Raw genomic sequence first — 15745 nt, forward strand, 5'->3', positions numbered from 1 at the left:
GCATTATCTTTCAAATGCCGTTGAAATGTAACCTTTGCATTTTTGGCCTGCAAATGGGACATACAGTAGTACCTTTAAAACATATTTGGTATGATGCAAGTCTTGCAACATACATCTTAAGAAAGAAAGTTGACCGATTTACTCATTGATTTATCTTGTTTACCCTCGACTTAATAGAGACAACAGTCGGTTCCCGTAGAACATGGGTTAACCAAGAAAATAAAGCAAACTTTGTGTGAACTAATTTCGTCAAAATATATGTTTGTGTATATGGTCTAACAAGTCATTGCATATATACGTTTGTAGCCTTAACTTGCTTAGAAAACAAAGAAAAACATTTCTTTTATTACATACCCGCTTGCAATAATCGTTTTACTTGCACAGTTCGTCCATATATGATTATGTGAATACGAAAATAATAGAATGACCACCCGCTAGCTAGATTTTACAAACAGGGAGTCAATAAACCTAGCTAAGAGCCTTATAATTAATCATCTTAAGTTTGGTGAGAATTTAAACATCTGATTCTTATTCCAAACCCGATATCTAGACCTACATCAAAATAACCACCTCAGTGGTTCCGGCGGTTTATATCTATGTGCGTCAATGAATCCTAATCTAAACAATGTTTTTTATATAAGGATGCTATCTTATTTATTTAAGGATTCTATTGACCACATGTCCTAAACCTAAAAACTCAAAAGTATAAATTTCGGGACATTTCGTCATTTCACATTATCGTTCCAGTTTCAGTCAATATAAACGGATCGAAATTACCAGATCATTGTAAGTACCTATACAGTTCTTGATTATGTTTTACTTTTATTTTACGTGACATTTCTACTTTAAAAATGAACAGTTGGTGTAGTATGTGACTGTTTAAGAGTGAATTATTGCGTATCTATAATATATTAAGAGTTTTAATCTAAATTATGGATTTCCAATTGTATCAATTCTTGTTGGTATATATTTAAGGGATATTGCCTTGCATCATTTTAATTAGATTTAAAACATCTAGCAATTATTTTCAATTTTTCACAAAAATTATATTCCCGTCGACCATCCTTTTTTGCAATCTAAATTCAATGCAAGACACCTGAAATTTGCTTTTTGTTGATTGCAGGGCACTTTTTCAATTATTTCGGATGTTCATTGTTTATCAAAACATTTGTTAATGTGGAAACAATTTCGCGAAAGCAATGCTTTTTGATGTGTCATTCCAAAATGCGCTACTAAAAAAGTAATACGTTGATACAGTATTTGGTTATCAAGACAATACATTTGTAACCTACTTGTTTCATTTATTGAAATACGTTCGTAAATTTCAGGCTATATCCCCCAATTTTCAATGCTTTAACGCTTATAAAAGTACTAATACAGAAATAGAGGACCGAGGGGCAAAAATGAAGTGTCAACATTTTCGTAAGTGAGGTTTTGATTTGTAATAACTTATGTTTAAAACTGCTTTCTATTTTATATGTATACATGTTATTTGCTACATATTCAATCTTTTTTATCGTTTTGAATGTTTCATAATACTTTTTTCTCCTCTTATTCTGTCTTGATTCTACTGTTATTCGATTGATGTCTTTGAATCAATAATAACAGAAAAGGACAAAGAAAGGAGCTAAATCCATGTTTACACTGATCATCCTACTATCATTTGAAATAAAGAGTTATAAAGTCGTCATACTGCTTACGTGAACGGACCTTGAATTTATTGTGGTCATGTGGATATCGGCACTGCCGGTTTTAATGTTCTACCGATAAAATAAGGAATTTATTGAATCATATAGTTAGTCATCTTTCTAGATTATTTTTCTTAAATCTTTTTTTCACCAGAATATGCGTGCTTTCACTATTTGCCTCTTGGCCTGTCTGGCCGTCTCAGCTTTCGGGCTTGCCTCGTACAATACTGCTTCAGAGAAGATCCAAAACCGCTATGTCGTTGCTCTCAAGGTAAAAAGGAATTCTTGATTTTGAAGAGGTTTTTATTTCTTCTTTTCCGGGTCCTTTCTCTTCTTCTTCTTCATCATCATCATCATCTTCTTTTTTCTTCTTCTTCTTCATCCTCTCCTTCTTCATCTTCTTCTTCTTCTCCTCCTCCTTCTTCAATTTTGTATGCACTGGTTATGGACTTAAACTCCATTGAAATAATACATTATCTTAATCTTGGTGGAAAATTGAACACCTGTTTCATCAAAACTAAAACCAGATTACTATCTCAAAGTACCATGTTGGTTTTACCAGTTTAGATCTACGTCATTCAGAAATGCTTGAGGTGGTAAACCGCGGCTTTTTAAAATGTATTTTATCTTGTTATTAGGGAATTCCAATACTTGATCCAATCATTATTTAAAAAACAATAGTATGACAATATGTCGTTTACTTGACAGTGCTACTTACCTCGTTAAACAACGCAAATGGATAAATTGAAAAGAATTGAAACGAAATAACTATCATAATACACATTTTGGAGGATTATTTACCTTGACATCATTACCACGTTTTCCTTGACACGGCCTGCAGGATGAGGTCGATGTTGGCCAGGTTGCTGATCGTCTTCAGAAGGCTCTGAATACTCGTCGCTTCAGACTCGGCAAGGTTCTCAAGACCTTCAGTGCCGTCAGGGCTCTCTCTGTGGAGCTCAGCGATGAAGCCGTCGACTTTGTAAGTATTCACACCTCAATGTAAATTTTTTTAAAACACAGATATAATCCAATATTTTACTTTGAGTAAATCGTCCTAATCATGATCTTGAATACGTTGCTCCATATTCAACAAATTCCGTTAAACCCGATCCAGTGTCTAAAGTCAAATTTAACAAATGCAAAACTTTGAACTCATTCTAACTTTTTTTTGTTTAACCATAATTTGAAAAACAGCCTAAACCGAGCGTCATGTTTAAATTTGTAGTAAATACGGGCCATTGTTGGTGTCCCTGTGATGTTTTGATACTGTTTTATCCATGCTTTTTTCAACATATTTGAAGTAAATCATTCCGTCAAAAAGTACAACATTTCAGGATTTGATCAAGGATGGTCAGAAAGAGATGGGATTTCCCCCCTCCGGGATCAACATGATTTCGGGAATCCTTCTATATGCTCTCGGATTTGGGATGAGAGGGAGGAGGGTGGGTAAGAGTTAGAAGAAATATTTCCTGATATGAAAATTTTTCGTGGGAATATCATTTTGGGGATCCCGCCAGCCCTTTAAGACGACCTCCATTAATGGAAAAAGGGGTATGAATGAAAAATAAACACTTTATTTCATGTCAGGGGAAGCAAGCTCATGTCTGTCTCATATGACACTATTGGCGCTCCACTCTTACTTCTAATTACAAACTACTCAAAAAGAAAGCAGAAAATCGGAGAACCATAATGGTGCAAGGTTGAACGAAATCGGATAACAAAATAATGATTTTTTTTCTTCAAATTCTAATCTCTATACGTATTGGAATTTCAAATTAGTTGAATCGACAAAACTACTCTGACGTAGTGCCGGACAAGTTTTTGATTTTTGTTTTCTTCTTCTAACATACAAAATGACATCACTGATTGATTGGTCCGTCTTTACCCTCTAGGTTCGTCGCTTCGACGACATCGTAACAGTTGAAGAGGATGGTGTTGTCCGCACTCAGGCCGTCACATGGGGTCTTGACCGTATTGACCAGAGGTCCCTTCCTCTTGATAACAACTACAACCCAAGCAGTAAGCTATCCAGTTTATTGTTGATTCTGCCAGGGCCTTGTTTCATAAAATTTGATATCAATAACAAGCTACAAGCTACTGTTATAAGCTACTGTTATAAGCTACTGTTACAAGCTACTGTTACAAGCTACTGTTATAAGCTACTCAAATCATGGCATCTGATTGGCTGAGAGCAAATTTGTCATAGAAATTTAGCATTTGTTATAGATAACAAGTTTTATGAAACGGGCCCCAGTTTCAATACATTTATTTGTTTGCATGAAATAACCATAATGATGAGGGAATAGCGCTCACCACTTTATATCACACTTGACACTCCTATAGGTCCCTACTACTATATCAGTATCACACCGATAGCACGACTGCTATTATGGCGCTCGAGCATGTCAAGTAATCAAATTTGCCGGGCACCTAGTCACCTCATCCGGGTAAAGTTTATCAAATGTAGATTAAAGATAAACTTGAGTTCTGGAAAAAAAGAAAATGAATTCTCATAGAATCTAACGAAACTTACACTGAATGTTCAAGATAACAAATAAACGTCATGCGCAAAACATCTTTGGAAGAAAATGTATACTGGCTGAGTAATGAGCATAGAAAGATAAGGAAATCAGGGTAGTACTAGCCCCGACACCATGTGTGTTGTCCCATATACATCTTTCTGTGTAAGTGATTGTTACTTTACCAAGACTCTGCCAAATTTATGATGATTTTGATTACTCCAGAACCTTGCATTACACAACATTACTTACATGCTATATGATCAACTTTTCGGATCCATTCCACACCTTTTCTTTCACAGTGCAATCGCATTACCAGAACTCAAGTTTATCTTTAATGTCTTGCCAAAGGACGTTAGATGTAGCAGAAACATGTAGGCTACCCTAGCCTATTATATAGTTTGCAGGCACAAACCCTTCTCAAACGTAGTGCGTAATAGAGTGTCTGATCTAAGAGACTGTGACAAATGCACGGTCTTGGCCCTGTACTTAAGCTGCTCCTGACACAACCAGAACTGGGCTCATCTCAAGACTTTATGGAATTGTGTTTAAGTGTCAAGTTCGAGTCTGTTCCAGCAGACTACACGTACCCCGTACTTCGTAATCAACAGTTTGGTGACTTGGAACATAGACCATGCTTGAAGACGACAACACTTATATATAAGTTGGATATGATTTCTAAGTAATCGATCGGATACGATTTCTAGTTTTTATTTATTTTCCTTTAAGTTTAATCATGTACAAACTGCAAATGAATTCAGTAATCGAGATCAAACAATGTATTACGTAAGCCCTAAGAAAAAAATTGAAGAACTGGAAATGATAAACAGTTACAGAACATCATTGACCTAAGTGGATATTCTTAAAAAAGCATGGGCAAGTCCTTAAAACTTAGTTACATAGTAATATTATGGTTTTTGGTGAATTTCCCTTTACTAATTCAAAGTCACATCTTTACTCGTAAAACAGACGACGGATCCAACGTCAACGTCTACGTCGTCGACACCGGTATCTGGAACACCCACAACGACTTCGGAGGTCGTGGTTCCATCTTCTACGATGCTCTCGATGGCGATGTAAGTTACCTTTAATAGGCCTATTCTATACACAGTGGCGTAGCATGGGTCAAGTCTCTGAGGGGAGGGGGCTGCTTTCGATTGGGGCGGGGGCATGGAAAGTATTGGGTGGGTGGAATGCGTTAGAAAAATTCTACAGAATAAAGGAGATTGTGTTTGGGAGAAGGCGTTTTATAATTTTGTTTCACCTTAGTTCAGTCTCCCTTTCTCTCCCTCTCTCTCTCTCTCTCTCTTTCTCTCTCTCTCTCTCTCTCTTCTCTCTTTCTCTCTCTCACTCTCTCTCTCTCTATCTATATCTCTCTTTCTCTCTCTCCTATCCTCTTTCCAATCGGGAGGGGGCACGTACTCCCGTGTTCCTAGCTACACCGGTTCATTATTTTTAATTGTCTTTGCATTAATAACATTTTGGAGACGAAATTTCAATGTCTTTTTTAATCACTTGTAAAATTTCTATCCTTTTTTTTAATAATTCTAATTGAGATTAATATAGTTATCTATTACATTTTAGGAATATATCAAAATCGCATTCAGGGTCATAAGAGAACCAACACCTTTTGTTCGAAACAAGAATGCCATGAAATCAAGATGCAAGCGTTCACAAGAACGGGCTAAAATCTTCTCTACCCTTTAACCCTATCCCATGGTATTATAATTCTAAGAGTTTAGATATTCTAACGGATGTTAAGCGACCTTCAATAATTAATTTTCAATGAAACATCGCCCCAAAGAATTTGTATAGGTATGCTGAAAGATGAGATTTATTCCTGCCTAATGATGTAAAATATTCCTCACGAGAATGTATATTAGAGATATATAAATGAAGATATACTTGGTATGATGCAATGCCTTTAAGCATGATATGGGCGCAACAATTTTCTTGATAATGTGACGTACATGTACCAGGCGAACTTGTACATGTATCATACACCCGGCTCTAGTTGGAAATACTTTTTAGTTCAATAACTAAACCTTTACTGTTCAACGAGGCACAATCACAGCTGAGAAGGTGAAAATTGTATTTGGTGAAAAAATATATAAACAAGGGAACAAATTGTTACTCATTTATTTTTAAATACTGAAATATATCAGTAGAAAAATCTATTTCGTTTTAATATGCAAAACCTTCAACTCAAAAGAGCAGCAAATTGTTTATGCAATTTTTGTTCTAGTTATTGCGTAACTAAAATAATAGCCGGTGACTGGAATTCTTCATCACCACACACACGTGGGAAGGAGGCATCCAGCCATTTGAACATATTTACTTGATAAACTACTTCGCATAGTACATCACGTTATCATTAAAATGGCGATGCCCTGGTCGTGCTGGAAAACAGAACATCATGCTAAGAATATCTTGCTTTATACCTTCCTCACACTTTGGAAATCTTGTAGATTAATGGGCAAAATAACAATAAAGTGAAGCAAATACTCAATTCATTTCCTGCTATGTTGTTGTCAGTGTTACTTTATTTTTTTTTGCATTTTATGTTTGTTTGGTTTTGTTTGTTTTTCGGGGTTTATTCGTAGGGTGTTGACTGTAACGGACACGGAACTCACTGTGCCGGCACCGTTGGAGGTAACGAATACGGAGTAGCCAAGAACGCCAACCTGTTCGGCGTCCGTGTTCTCAGCTGCCTTGGATCCGGCTCTTACAGCAGCATCGTTGACGGTAAATGCACATAGGTACAGTCCATTAAACCGATAACCCATGAGACTGACGACCCACAAGACCGGCAGTCCACGAGACCGGCAATGTTGGTCTGGCAAACTTTCAGAAGGCCTAAATAATCAACATATTTGTCTCGTGGGCCTTCATATGGAAACGTTTGCTTGTATTTGTCTCATAAAAGAAGTTGACCACAAACTGACGCCCACACGGTGTTGAGTGCACAGGGGTCACGGGCCACTGGCTTTATCGGGCAGGTAGTTTAATTATGTGAATGGGTAAATTAACTATTACAAAATGAGGGGACACATTACATTGTGCAGTGGGGACACACTTTGTTTTTATTGTGCAGAACATACTCTTTTATTGACTTACTGATTGCATGAAACTTTAAAACCAAAATGCATTTTGTATTCTAACAATTGGAGTACAAAGAATAAAAAAAGGTGAATGAAATGCATAAACACCACAAACACCTGGGGAGGAAGCATTCATAAATTTGAATAATTTAGTTGATAAATGACTCCGATGAAACTATAAAACCAAAATGTAATTTGCGTTCTGGCAATTGGAGTACAAAGAATGATAGCAGGTGAATGAAATGCTTCAACAACACAAACACCTAGGAAGGAAGCATCCATAAATTTGAATAATTTAGTTGATAAACGACTCCGCATGTGGACGTTTAATGGAGCAGAAAGCAGTGGATTCTTAACAACACGAACCTATTTAAGAGAATGTCGGAACGTAAAATTAAATTTGGCGCGGTTGGAAAAATGCATCTTTCTACCCTGCGACTTTAATGGTACGATCCTGTAAATTAAAACAGTAAAATGGCTCTTATTTTAAAATTACTCATTAAATAAAACCCAAAACTGCAGTAATAACAGACAAAATATGTTATATCTTACTAATAATTAAAAAAGATGTATAAACATTGTGAAAGTGTAGCATTTTACGATAAAAGACACCGATTTAGCGAGGATGACGTCATTAGTGCGCTTGCATCAGGGAAATCAAGGTCAAAAGGTCAATAAAGACGCTGATAAGTTATTGGTCAAGCCTTTTTGTTTCCTTTATTCCGACATAATTAATCAAAACAAGTTTAATACCAGAAGAAAGCTAACGATTAGTATTTTCATTAACCGCTTGTCCCAAAGTCGCTTGACTACAGTGAAACGAGTGAGAGCTTGCGAGAGCGGCCAAAGTGTGATTGAAACTCGCTAATTGCTCTTCTCCAACTCAAAAAGAGACGACATTGTGCTGGATGAATGTATTTTTTCCGACAAAAGTACAGAAAATTTGCATATGGTCTTTTTATATTATACTTTATGAAATGTTACCAGAGTGACTTCCGGGCGCCCCAATGCTGGAAAGAAACGCACATTTTTAGAAAACTTCACTTTTTCATGAGAAAATGCTTATTTGTTCTATGCACGCAAGTCAGATTGAGCGGATGATACAACGTTTTCATATGTGACAAGTTTTTGAAGGTCCAACGATATTGTTGGTTGTCCGTCTACTGCAAAATCCCGAATGCACGCGAGGGGTCATTTTGATAACGCAAGACTGCGTCAACAACTTGCGCGGTCTTTGGCGCATTAAGTGAGGGTGGCACGGATATAACATGGAATGAAAAATGAAAGGAGAAGATACTGATTTGAATTACTAGTTATATAGGCCAATCGCTTTCACCGTAGGCTTGCTTAGCGCAATCATATAACGCAATCGAAATAACACCTTGCGTGCACCGGTGTGACAACGTTAAAGTGCAAGTCCACTCCAAAAATAATTTACTTCCCAAAGAAGCAGAAAAATCAGGTCGGTTTGTCTGATTTTGTTTGCTTCAATTGAAAGTAAATTATTTATGGGGTGGACTCGCCCTTTCATTCACAGGATAAGGTATCTGTACATTTTATTCATTTCTGAAATTCAATTCAAATAAATATTTGACTAATTCACGAAGAAAATTAAAATAGGTGGATGCTCCGTCCTTCAAATCCGAGTAAACTTTGACTGCATCAACTTCGATTGTATTTCGATGACAAGAATATTTGAATACAAAGACGACTTTACTATAAAGACTTTCCATCCGATTATGGTAAATGGGTATATTAAACCGGTAGGTAAACGATTCCTAAAGCTACAGTCCCATATACGTCCCGGACCGTCCCGGACCATCCCGGACCCCATCCGGGGTGATCCGGGATTCGGTCCGTGTTGACACCGTGTTGGCACCGGGGTGGTCCTGGATGGTCCTGGATGGTCCTGGACGGTCCTGGATGGTCCTGGGCGGTCCGGGAGTCGACCCCGGATGTTTTTGACGGTCAAAAACTGCCGGGGTGGTCCGGGACGGTCCGGGACAATAGTTTGATCCGGGGTGATCCGTGTAGCCACCGTGCTGGGTCCGGGGTCATCCGTAGTGGCGCCGGGGCGGTCCGTGTTGATCCGTGGCAGTCCGGGAGTGAGTTATTGACCGCCCAGGACCATCCAGGACCATCCAGGACCATCCAGGACCACCCCGGTGCCAACACGGTGTCAACACGGACCGAATCCCGGATCACCCCGGATGGGGTCCGGTATGGTCCGGGACGGTCCGGGACGTATATGGGACTGTAGCTTTTAAAGCATCACACTTTTTTGAACAAAACATCCCGGACCATCCCGGATCACCCCAGACCATGGTCCGGGATGGTCCGGAGTGGTCCGTGCTCGTCCGTGCTGGTCCGGCTTTATATGGGACTGGGGCTTTACGCGTTGTGAGCCCCGTAATCTGTAGCCTAATGAAAATTCTGGAAAAGAGTCCTCTACAGGCAGTTTATATTATTAATGTTGTTGTTGGTTTTGTTGTTATTATTGATATTATCATTCCACACAAAAAAGATTAAGTCCGTCTTTTTTCCAAAAACACTTTCAATTGCTTTGACAGAAAGCACCAAGTGTTATTAAATGCACCTTCATATCATATTCTAACGTTCTACTGTCCGAGTGTTTTCCTTTAAAGCCCGTATGCACTGGTTTGGACGGGGTTGACCTTCCTGCAAGGTCACTGACAGGTGGTTATCTCATCAAATCAGCTCTCAATTAACATAAGAAAAAGAGGATCATGGGGGACCAACAGACACCGATTAGGCATTGTTTGATATATAGAGGGCGCAAGTAGCTATACGTAGTGCAGTAGGACTTTAGAGTCTCGTTGTGCTTATCAGAGCTACCTTCTGCGAGTTCTGCGGGTCGTAGACGTGTAGATTCAAGGAGTTCTTGGTGATGAGACCTTCGTTCTTCTTCTTCACCATGCATGTGTGTCCAATATTTACTGGAGTCACCTCTGCTTTGACATTCCACGTTCTCTCTATCTTTATTTGAGAGTATTATCATTTTCATTATTATCATTCTTATTATCATTACCATTATTATTATTATTACTATTATCATCATCATCATCATCGTCGTTGTCATCATTATTATCATTATTACTATTATAATTATTATCTAATTTGACAGGTATGAACTACGTTGCCACATACGGCAGCAAACCGGCCGTTGTATCCATGTCTCTTGGAGGCGGTGGATCTCTCCTGATCGATCAGGCTGTCCGAACTCTCTACCGCAACGGCTTCGTGGTCTCTGTAGCCGCTGGAAACAGCGACGACAACTCCTGCAACTACTCACCAGCTCGCTCCGGCTACGTAAGAATTTAAAGGGACCCGGTAACTTTGTCTCAGATTCTGAAACAAAATCTTGGATTTAGCTCATGCCTCAATGATAATTATTAACCTTTAGGTCAGTCAGGAACCCAATGACTTTACAAGCCGATCGCCCGTCTGAATAATATTTATGATTGGAAATCGAAACTAAATTTTGCGTTTGCCTAACAGCTTTCATATAACTACAGTCTATTGAGGAAAACGAGTATGGTAAAACCGGTCACTAAAAGATCTTTACTTTTTTGAGGCACTTTTTGATCATTTTGTAGCGCAATTTTTTTAGAGCTTCAATATTACACCATATCACAGACACTGATAACATGTAGGGCCATGCATCTCAGATTTAACATTGTTAAACCATGCCTTTAAGATGCCAAAGTATAGACGAAATTTCAGAGTATTCGGCATATTTAAAGTTCTCGAAGTTTCTAAGTGCTCAACCATTTTCCAAATATAGGTTGCATTGGGTTAACTACTTCTACGATGATACTCAGCAGGACTCATATAAAGTGAGGATGTAGTGCTAAGGAGTTGAACTGAGGTACTCGTTTGCAGTGCAATCTTGTTGGTGTTTTAAAAATACTGTGCGAGTAAAAAATTCAGTTCCTTGGTCTAGATTATTGATTGAGCTCATGCTTCAATAGTGATTATTAACCTTTGGGTCAGTCAGGAATCCCATGACTGTTACAAGCCAATCGCTTGTTTGATTATCAAGATAGTTTTGTTTGAAAATTTCAAAACCGCAACCCTATACAGTAATGAACGGTCGGCATTCCCATTTCGGTGCAAAACCTCTATAGGCCCGAATTCACAAAGGAGTTTTGTCGACAAACCTAGGTTTATGTGCGTCATATGACGCGTTTCGATGCGTTTCAGACAAAGGTTCAGACAAAGCTTGGTCTGAAACGCGTCAAAACGCGTCATATGACGCACATACACGATACACCTATTTTGTTTATCCCCCATGCAGGCCGTGACCGTTGGAGCCACCGACATCAATGACGCCCGTGCTTATTTCTCCTGCTACGGCTCCTGCGTGGACATCTGGGCTCCCGGTGTAGACATCACCTCCACCTGGATTCGCTCCGACGATGCCACCAATACCATCAGCGGTACCTCCATGGCCTGCCCACACGTCTCAGGTAACTAACTGAACTTTCCCTGCGGTATACTTTCGATATAATACCAATTCTTTTCCGGGCAATGCGGGATGAAAGACATATTGATGGATACCGGGATGATGTGACGGTTAGGAATGTTACACGGTCTGTATAATGGAGAAAAAACCGAAGAAGGGCAGAAGTAACTCGCTTCTGCGATTTTTTTTTCTTCTCAAAAATAAGATTAACGAAATGTCCTCTGGAATGTCTCTGGAAAAGAACCCCTGGATGATGGCATGAGTTCGTTCCTACTTAAATTTAAGCAGCAGAAAAGACTCAATGGAACATACTGATTTAAAAAACGTAACGGCATTTTACAACCCCCTCCCCCCCCCCCCCCCCCCCCCCCCACACACACACATACACACAAACACACAACTCTCTCTCTCTCTCCCTCTCCTCTCCTCTCTCCTATATCTCTCTCTCTCTCTCACTCAATTTCTATTTGTATCGCTCTCTCTCTCTCTCGTTCTCTCTGTCTCTCTCCCTCTCTCCCTCCATATCTAATCGTTCCTTTATCCCTTCCTCCCTCCTACTTTAGGTGTGATCGCCCTGATGCTTCAAGATGCCCCCACCGCTTCCCCGTCCGCCATCTCCAGTGCCCTGCTCAACAATGCTTCCACCGACAAGATTAGCGACGTCAAGTCTCTCTCTCCAAACCTACTCCTCTACACCAACTAATACCGCAGTCTCAGACGAACAAAACCGACACCAGGAGAGTGTTTCACAAAACTTGTCATCAGTGACAAATGACAGTTTTTGTTATAAGCTACTGAAATCCTTGCTTTGATTGGTCATCAGCAGATTTGTCACTGACTTTTGTCATTTGTCATTGAAAATAGGCTTTGTGAAACACCCCCAGGCCTATTAAACAAATGATGTATTACCCTAACGGTCCCAAGTAGGTCGCTTTGGAATCAGTTTGCAGTCGGTTTTTATCGGCATGACTGAGGTATAATACCCCATACAGTCACACCGACAAGACCAACATCACACGAACCAAATTACATATTACCCCCTAATAACCAAACATAGGTTGCTTTGGAATCGGTTTGGAAACGGTTTCGCGGTGTGACTAAATAAGTGCACACCTTTCACTAACTGTAATAAATTCAATTTTAATGCACATTTTATGTTGTCACTTTAGAATTTGTTTGTCGTGTGTGTATGTCTCTCTGTTTTTGTTGTTGTTGTTCGTTGTTGATGATGATATTTTTATTATTTCTTTGTTTTGTTGATATAACATGATCGCTAAGATTTTCGCAAAATCAACTCGAGAACAATTTTAGAACCCAATTTTATGTCTTTTAGAAACCACTTTCGGATTGCGTAATATGTCATGTATCAATTAGTGTCCGCCCATCTCTGCTGGCGAGGTTAAAATGCGGGCAAAAACGTCTTTCGTGATTGTGGCGATCTGAAAGCTAATTTGAGATTGATATTGAATAAATTACATAGTAGAGTAAAAAAAAAAAAAAAAAAAAAAGATTAATGCAAAGAGAGAGAGAGAGGGAGGGAGAGAGAAAGAGAGAGATAAAGAGAGATAAAGAGAGAGAGAGAGAGAGAGGGAGCGAGAAAGAAAAGGAGAGAAACAAATGGAGAGAGAAAGAGAGAAAGGAAGCAAGAGGAAGAAAGAGAGAAAGCGAGAGAGAGAGAGAGAGAGAGAGAGAGAGAGAGAAGAGAGAAGGGAGAGAGAGAGAGAGAAGAGAGAAGGGAAGAGAGAGATAGAGAAAGAAGCCCCCTGTTACACCCACACATGTAATAACGCCCACAAATGTAATAACATTTTACCCACAAATGTAATAATACTTTACCCACAAATGTAATAACACTTTACCCACAAATGTAATAATTTCACCCACAAATGTAGTAACCACTTTACCCACAAATGTAATAATTTTGAATCACCCACAAATGTAATAATGACTTTACCCACAAATGTAATAAATTTGAAGGGATATTTTGTCGAATTTGTCGAATTTGTCGAAACCCTGTAATAAGGCGTTGTTGTTGTTGTTGTTGTTGTTTTAGTTTTAAGGGCGTGTGTCATTCAATTGTGAATATTTACGCCGAATTCAAGTTTTTTAATAATTCATGGGTATAGCGCGCAGTCTTTACTCCAGACCCGGTTATTTCAAAAATTTAAAAAATCTTCAAAACTAAGACCCCATAATCCTTTTCCTGTGTAATAACATGAGAATCGAGCGTAGTCTTCCCTCCAGACCCGGTTATTCAAAAGTAAAAAAAAAAAAAAAAAAAAATAAAAAAAAATAAACTAAGACCCCACCATCTTTCAAACTAAGACCAGGTAATAAAGCATGGGTTTAAAGCGTAGTTTTTCTTCCAGACCCGGTTATTTCAAAACTTTTTAAAAAATCTTCAAAACTAAGACCCCATCATCTTATTCCTGTGGAAGAACTGTTGTTGTTGTTGTTTTAGTCTTAAGGACGTGTGTCATTCAATTAGTACATGAGTATTAAGCGTAGTCTTTCCTCCAGACACGGTTATTCAAAAGTTTAAAAAAACAAGAAACAAAACAAAACAAAACAAAACAAAAACAAAAACCTTTTAAACTAAGACCCCTCCATCTTTCAAATTAAGACCTGGTAATAAAGCATAGGTATAGAGCGTAGTCTTTCCTCCAGACCCGGTTATTTCAAAGAAATTTAAACAAAAATCTTCGAAACTAAGACCCACCATCTTATTCCTCTTTTTTTTTTCATTTAAAAATAAATTACATTATTACATATGTGGATACAACACGTCACAAATAAATGATTGGTCGGCGGTCACACGAACTGACGAATCAGTTAAAATGGTCCATATATATAGCACACAGTGTCTCATTGACTTTTGAAAGTTCACCCACCGTAATTTTTAAAATAGGTTACAAGCTCACCATTGCCTATAATACACATGTGAAACAAGTCGAACTTTGGACTCAGTCTGCCAAGTGATTGTAAGATTATAGGTCAAGCACACGAAGGATAAGAAGCATGAATTATCAATTATCACTTCTGCTATGTTCATTATGTCCATTTCATCCAACCCCCCCACCGTAATTTTTCCATTTAGTAAAAGCAAACATTTTGCCGAGTTTAGCAAAAACATGAATATTCATGAACGGTCAGACAATACAGCCTTTTAGTACGTAATGTATAGTGAATGGGAATGGGCGATGATCCGTCCAGGAGGTAGAGGTCAGTGTTTTGTGCTGGCAATGTTCACACGAGCGAAAATGAGACAATTGGAGCAATATGCGGGTCTGGAGGAAAGACTACGCTCAATACTCATATTCTTCCACAGGAATAAGATGATGGGGTCTTAGTTTTGGAGATTTTTAAAAAGTTTTGAAATAACCGGGTCTGGAAGAAAAACTACGCTCTAAACCCATGCTTTATTACCGGGTCTCAGTTTGGAAGATGGTGGGGTCTTAGTTAAAAAGTTTTTTTTTTTTTTTTTTTTTTTTACTTTTGAATAACCGGGTCTGGAGGAAAGACTACGCTCGACTAAGTCGTAAATATTCATAATTGAATGACACACGCCCTTAAGCCTAAAACAACAACAACAACAACGTTATTCCACAGGAAAAGGATTATGGGGTCTTTGTTTTGAAGATGTTTTAAATTTTTAAATAACCGGAGTAAAGACTGCGCGCTATACCATGCTTTATTACAGGGTTTTAGTTTTGAACATATTCGACAAAATATTCCTTCAAATTCATTACATTTGTGGGTAAATTTTGTGGGTAAAGTGTTATTACATTTGTGGGTGTTATTACATTTGTGGGTAAAGTGTTATTACATTTGTGGGCGTTATTACATTTGTGGGTGTAACACCCCCCCCCCCTCCCAACTGTGACATCCGCCATGCCACAGCCGTGAGACATATAATAGCATTACATTTGGGAATCAAAATACAATCCT

At 38.5% G+C, this 15745-nt stretch overlaps 1 protein-coding gene across 1 annotated transcript; it reads left to right on the forward strand.

The window, feature by feature from the left end:
- The first annotated feature begins 713 nt into the window (after window positions 1–713).
- On the forward strand, window positions 714–12947 carry LOC100891817 (aqualysin-1). The gene is made up of 9 exons (XM_030985757.1): window positions 714–786; window positions 1843–1959; window positions 2530–2670; window positions 3584–3710; window positions 5180–5286; window positions 6814–6955; window positions 10457–10641; window positions 11630–11801; window positions 12361–12947. Exons 2-9 carry the CDS (start codon window positions 1846–1848, stop codon window positions 12498–12500), a joined length of 1128 nt encoding a protein of 375 aa, XP_030841617.1. The 5' UTR covers window positions 714–786; window positions 1843–1845; the 3' UTR covers window positions 12501–12947.
- Window positions 12948–15745: the final 2798 nt, after the last annotated feature.

The sequence above is a fragment of the Strongylocentrotus purpuratus genome, unplaced genomic scaffold (assembly GCF_000002235.5).
Source record: "Strongylocentrotus purpuratus isolate Spur 01 unplaced genomic scaffold, Spur_5.0 spur5_scaffold_15, whole genome shotgun sequence".
NCBI classification, from domain to species: domain Eukaryota; kingdom Metazoa; phylum Echinodermata; class Echinoidea; order Camarodonta; family Strongylocentrotidae; genus Strongylocentrotus; species Strongylocentrotus purpuratus.

Coding starts and splice junctions, on each gene's coding strand:
- LOC100891817 (XM_030985757.1), top strand. CDS start 1,846: ATGCGTGCTTTCACTATTTGCCTCTTGGCCTGTCTGGCCGTCTCAGCT. Junction 2,671..3,583: donor GCGATGAAGCCGTCGACTTT/GTAAGTATTCAC, acceptor TTTACCCTCTAG/GTTCGTCGCTTCGACGACAT. Junction 5,287..6,813: donor ACGATGCTCTCGATGGCGAT/GTAAGTTACCTT, acceptor GTTTATTCGTAG/GGTGTTGACTGTAACGGACA.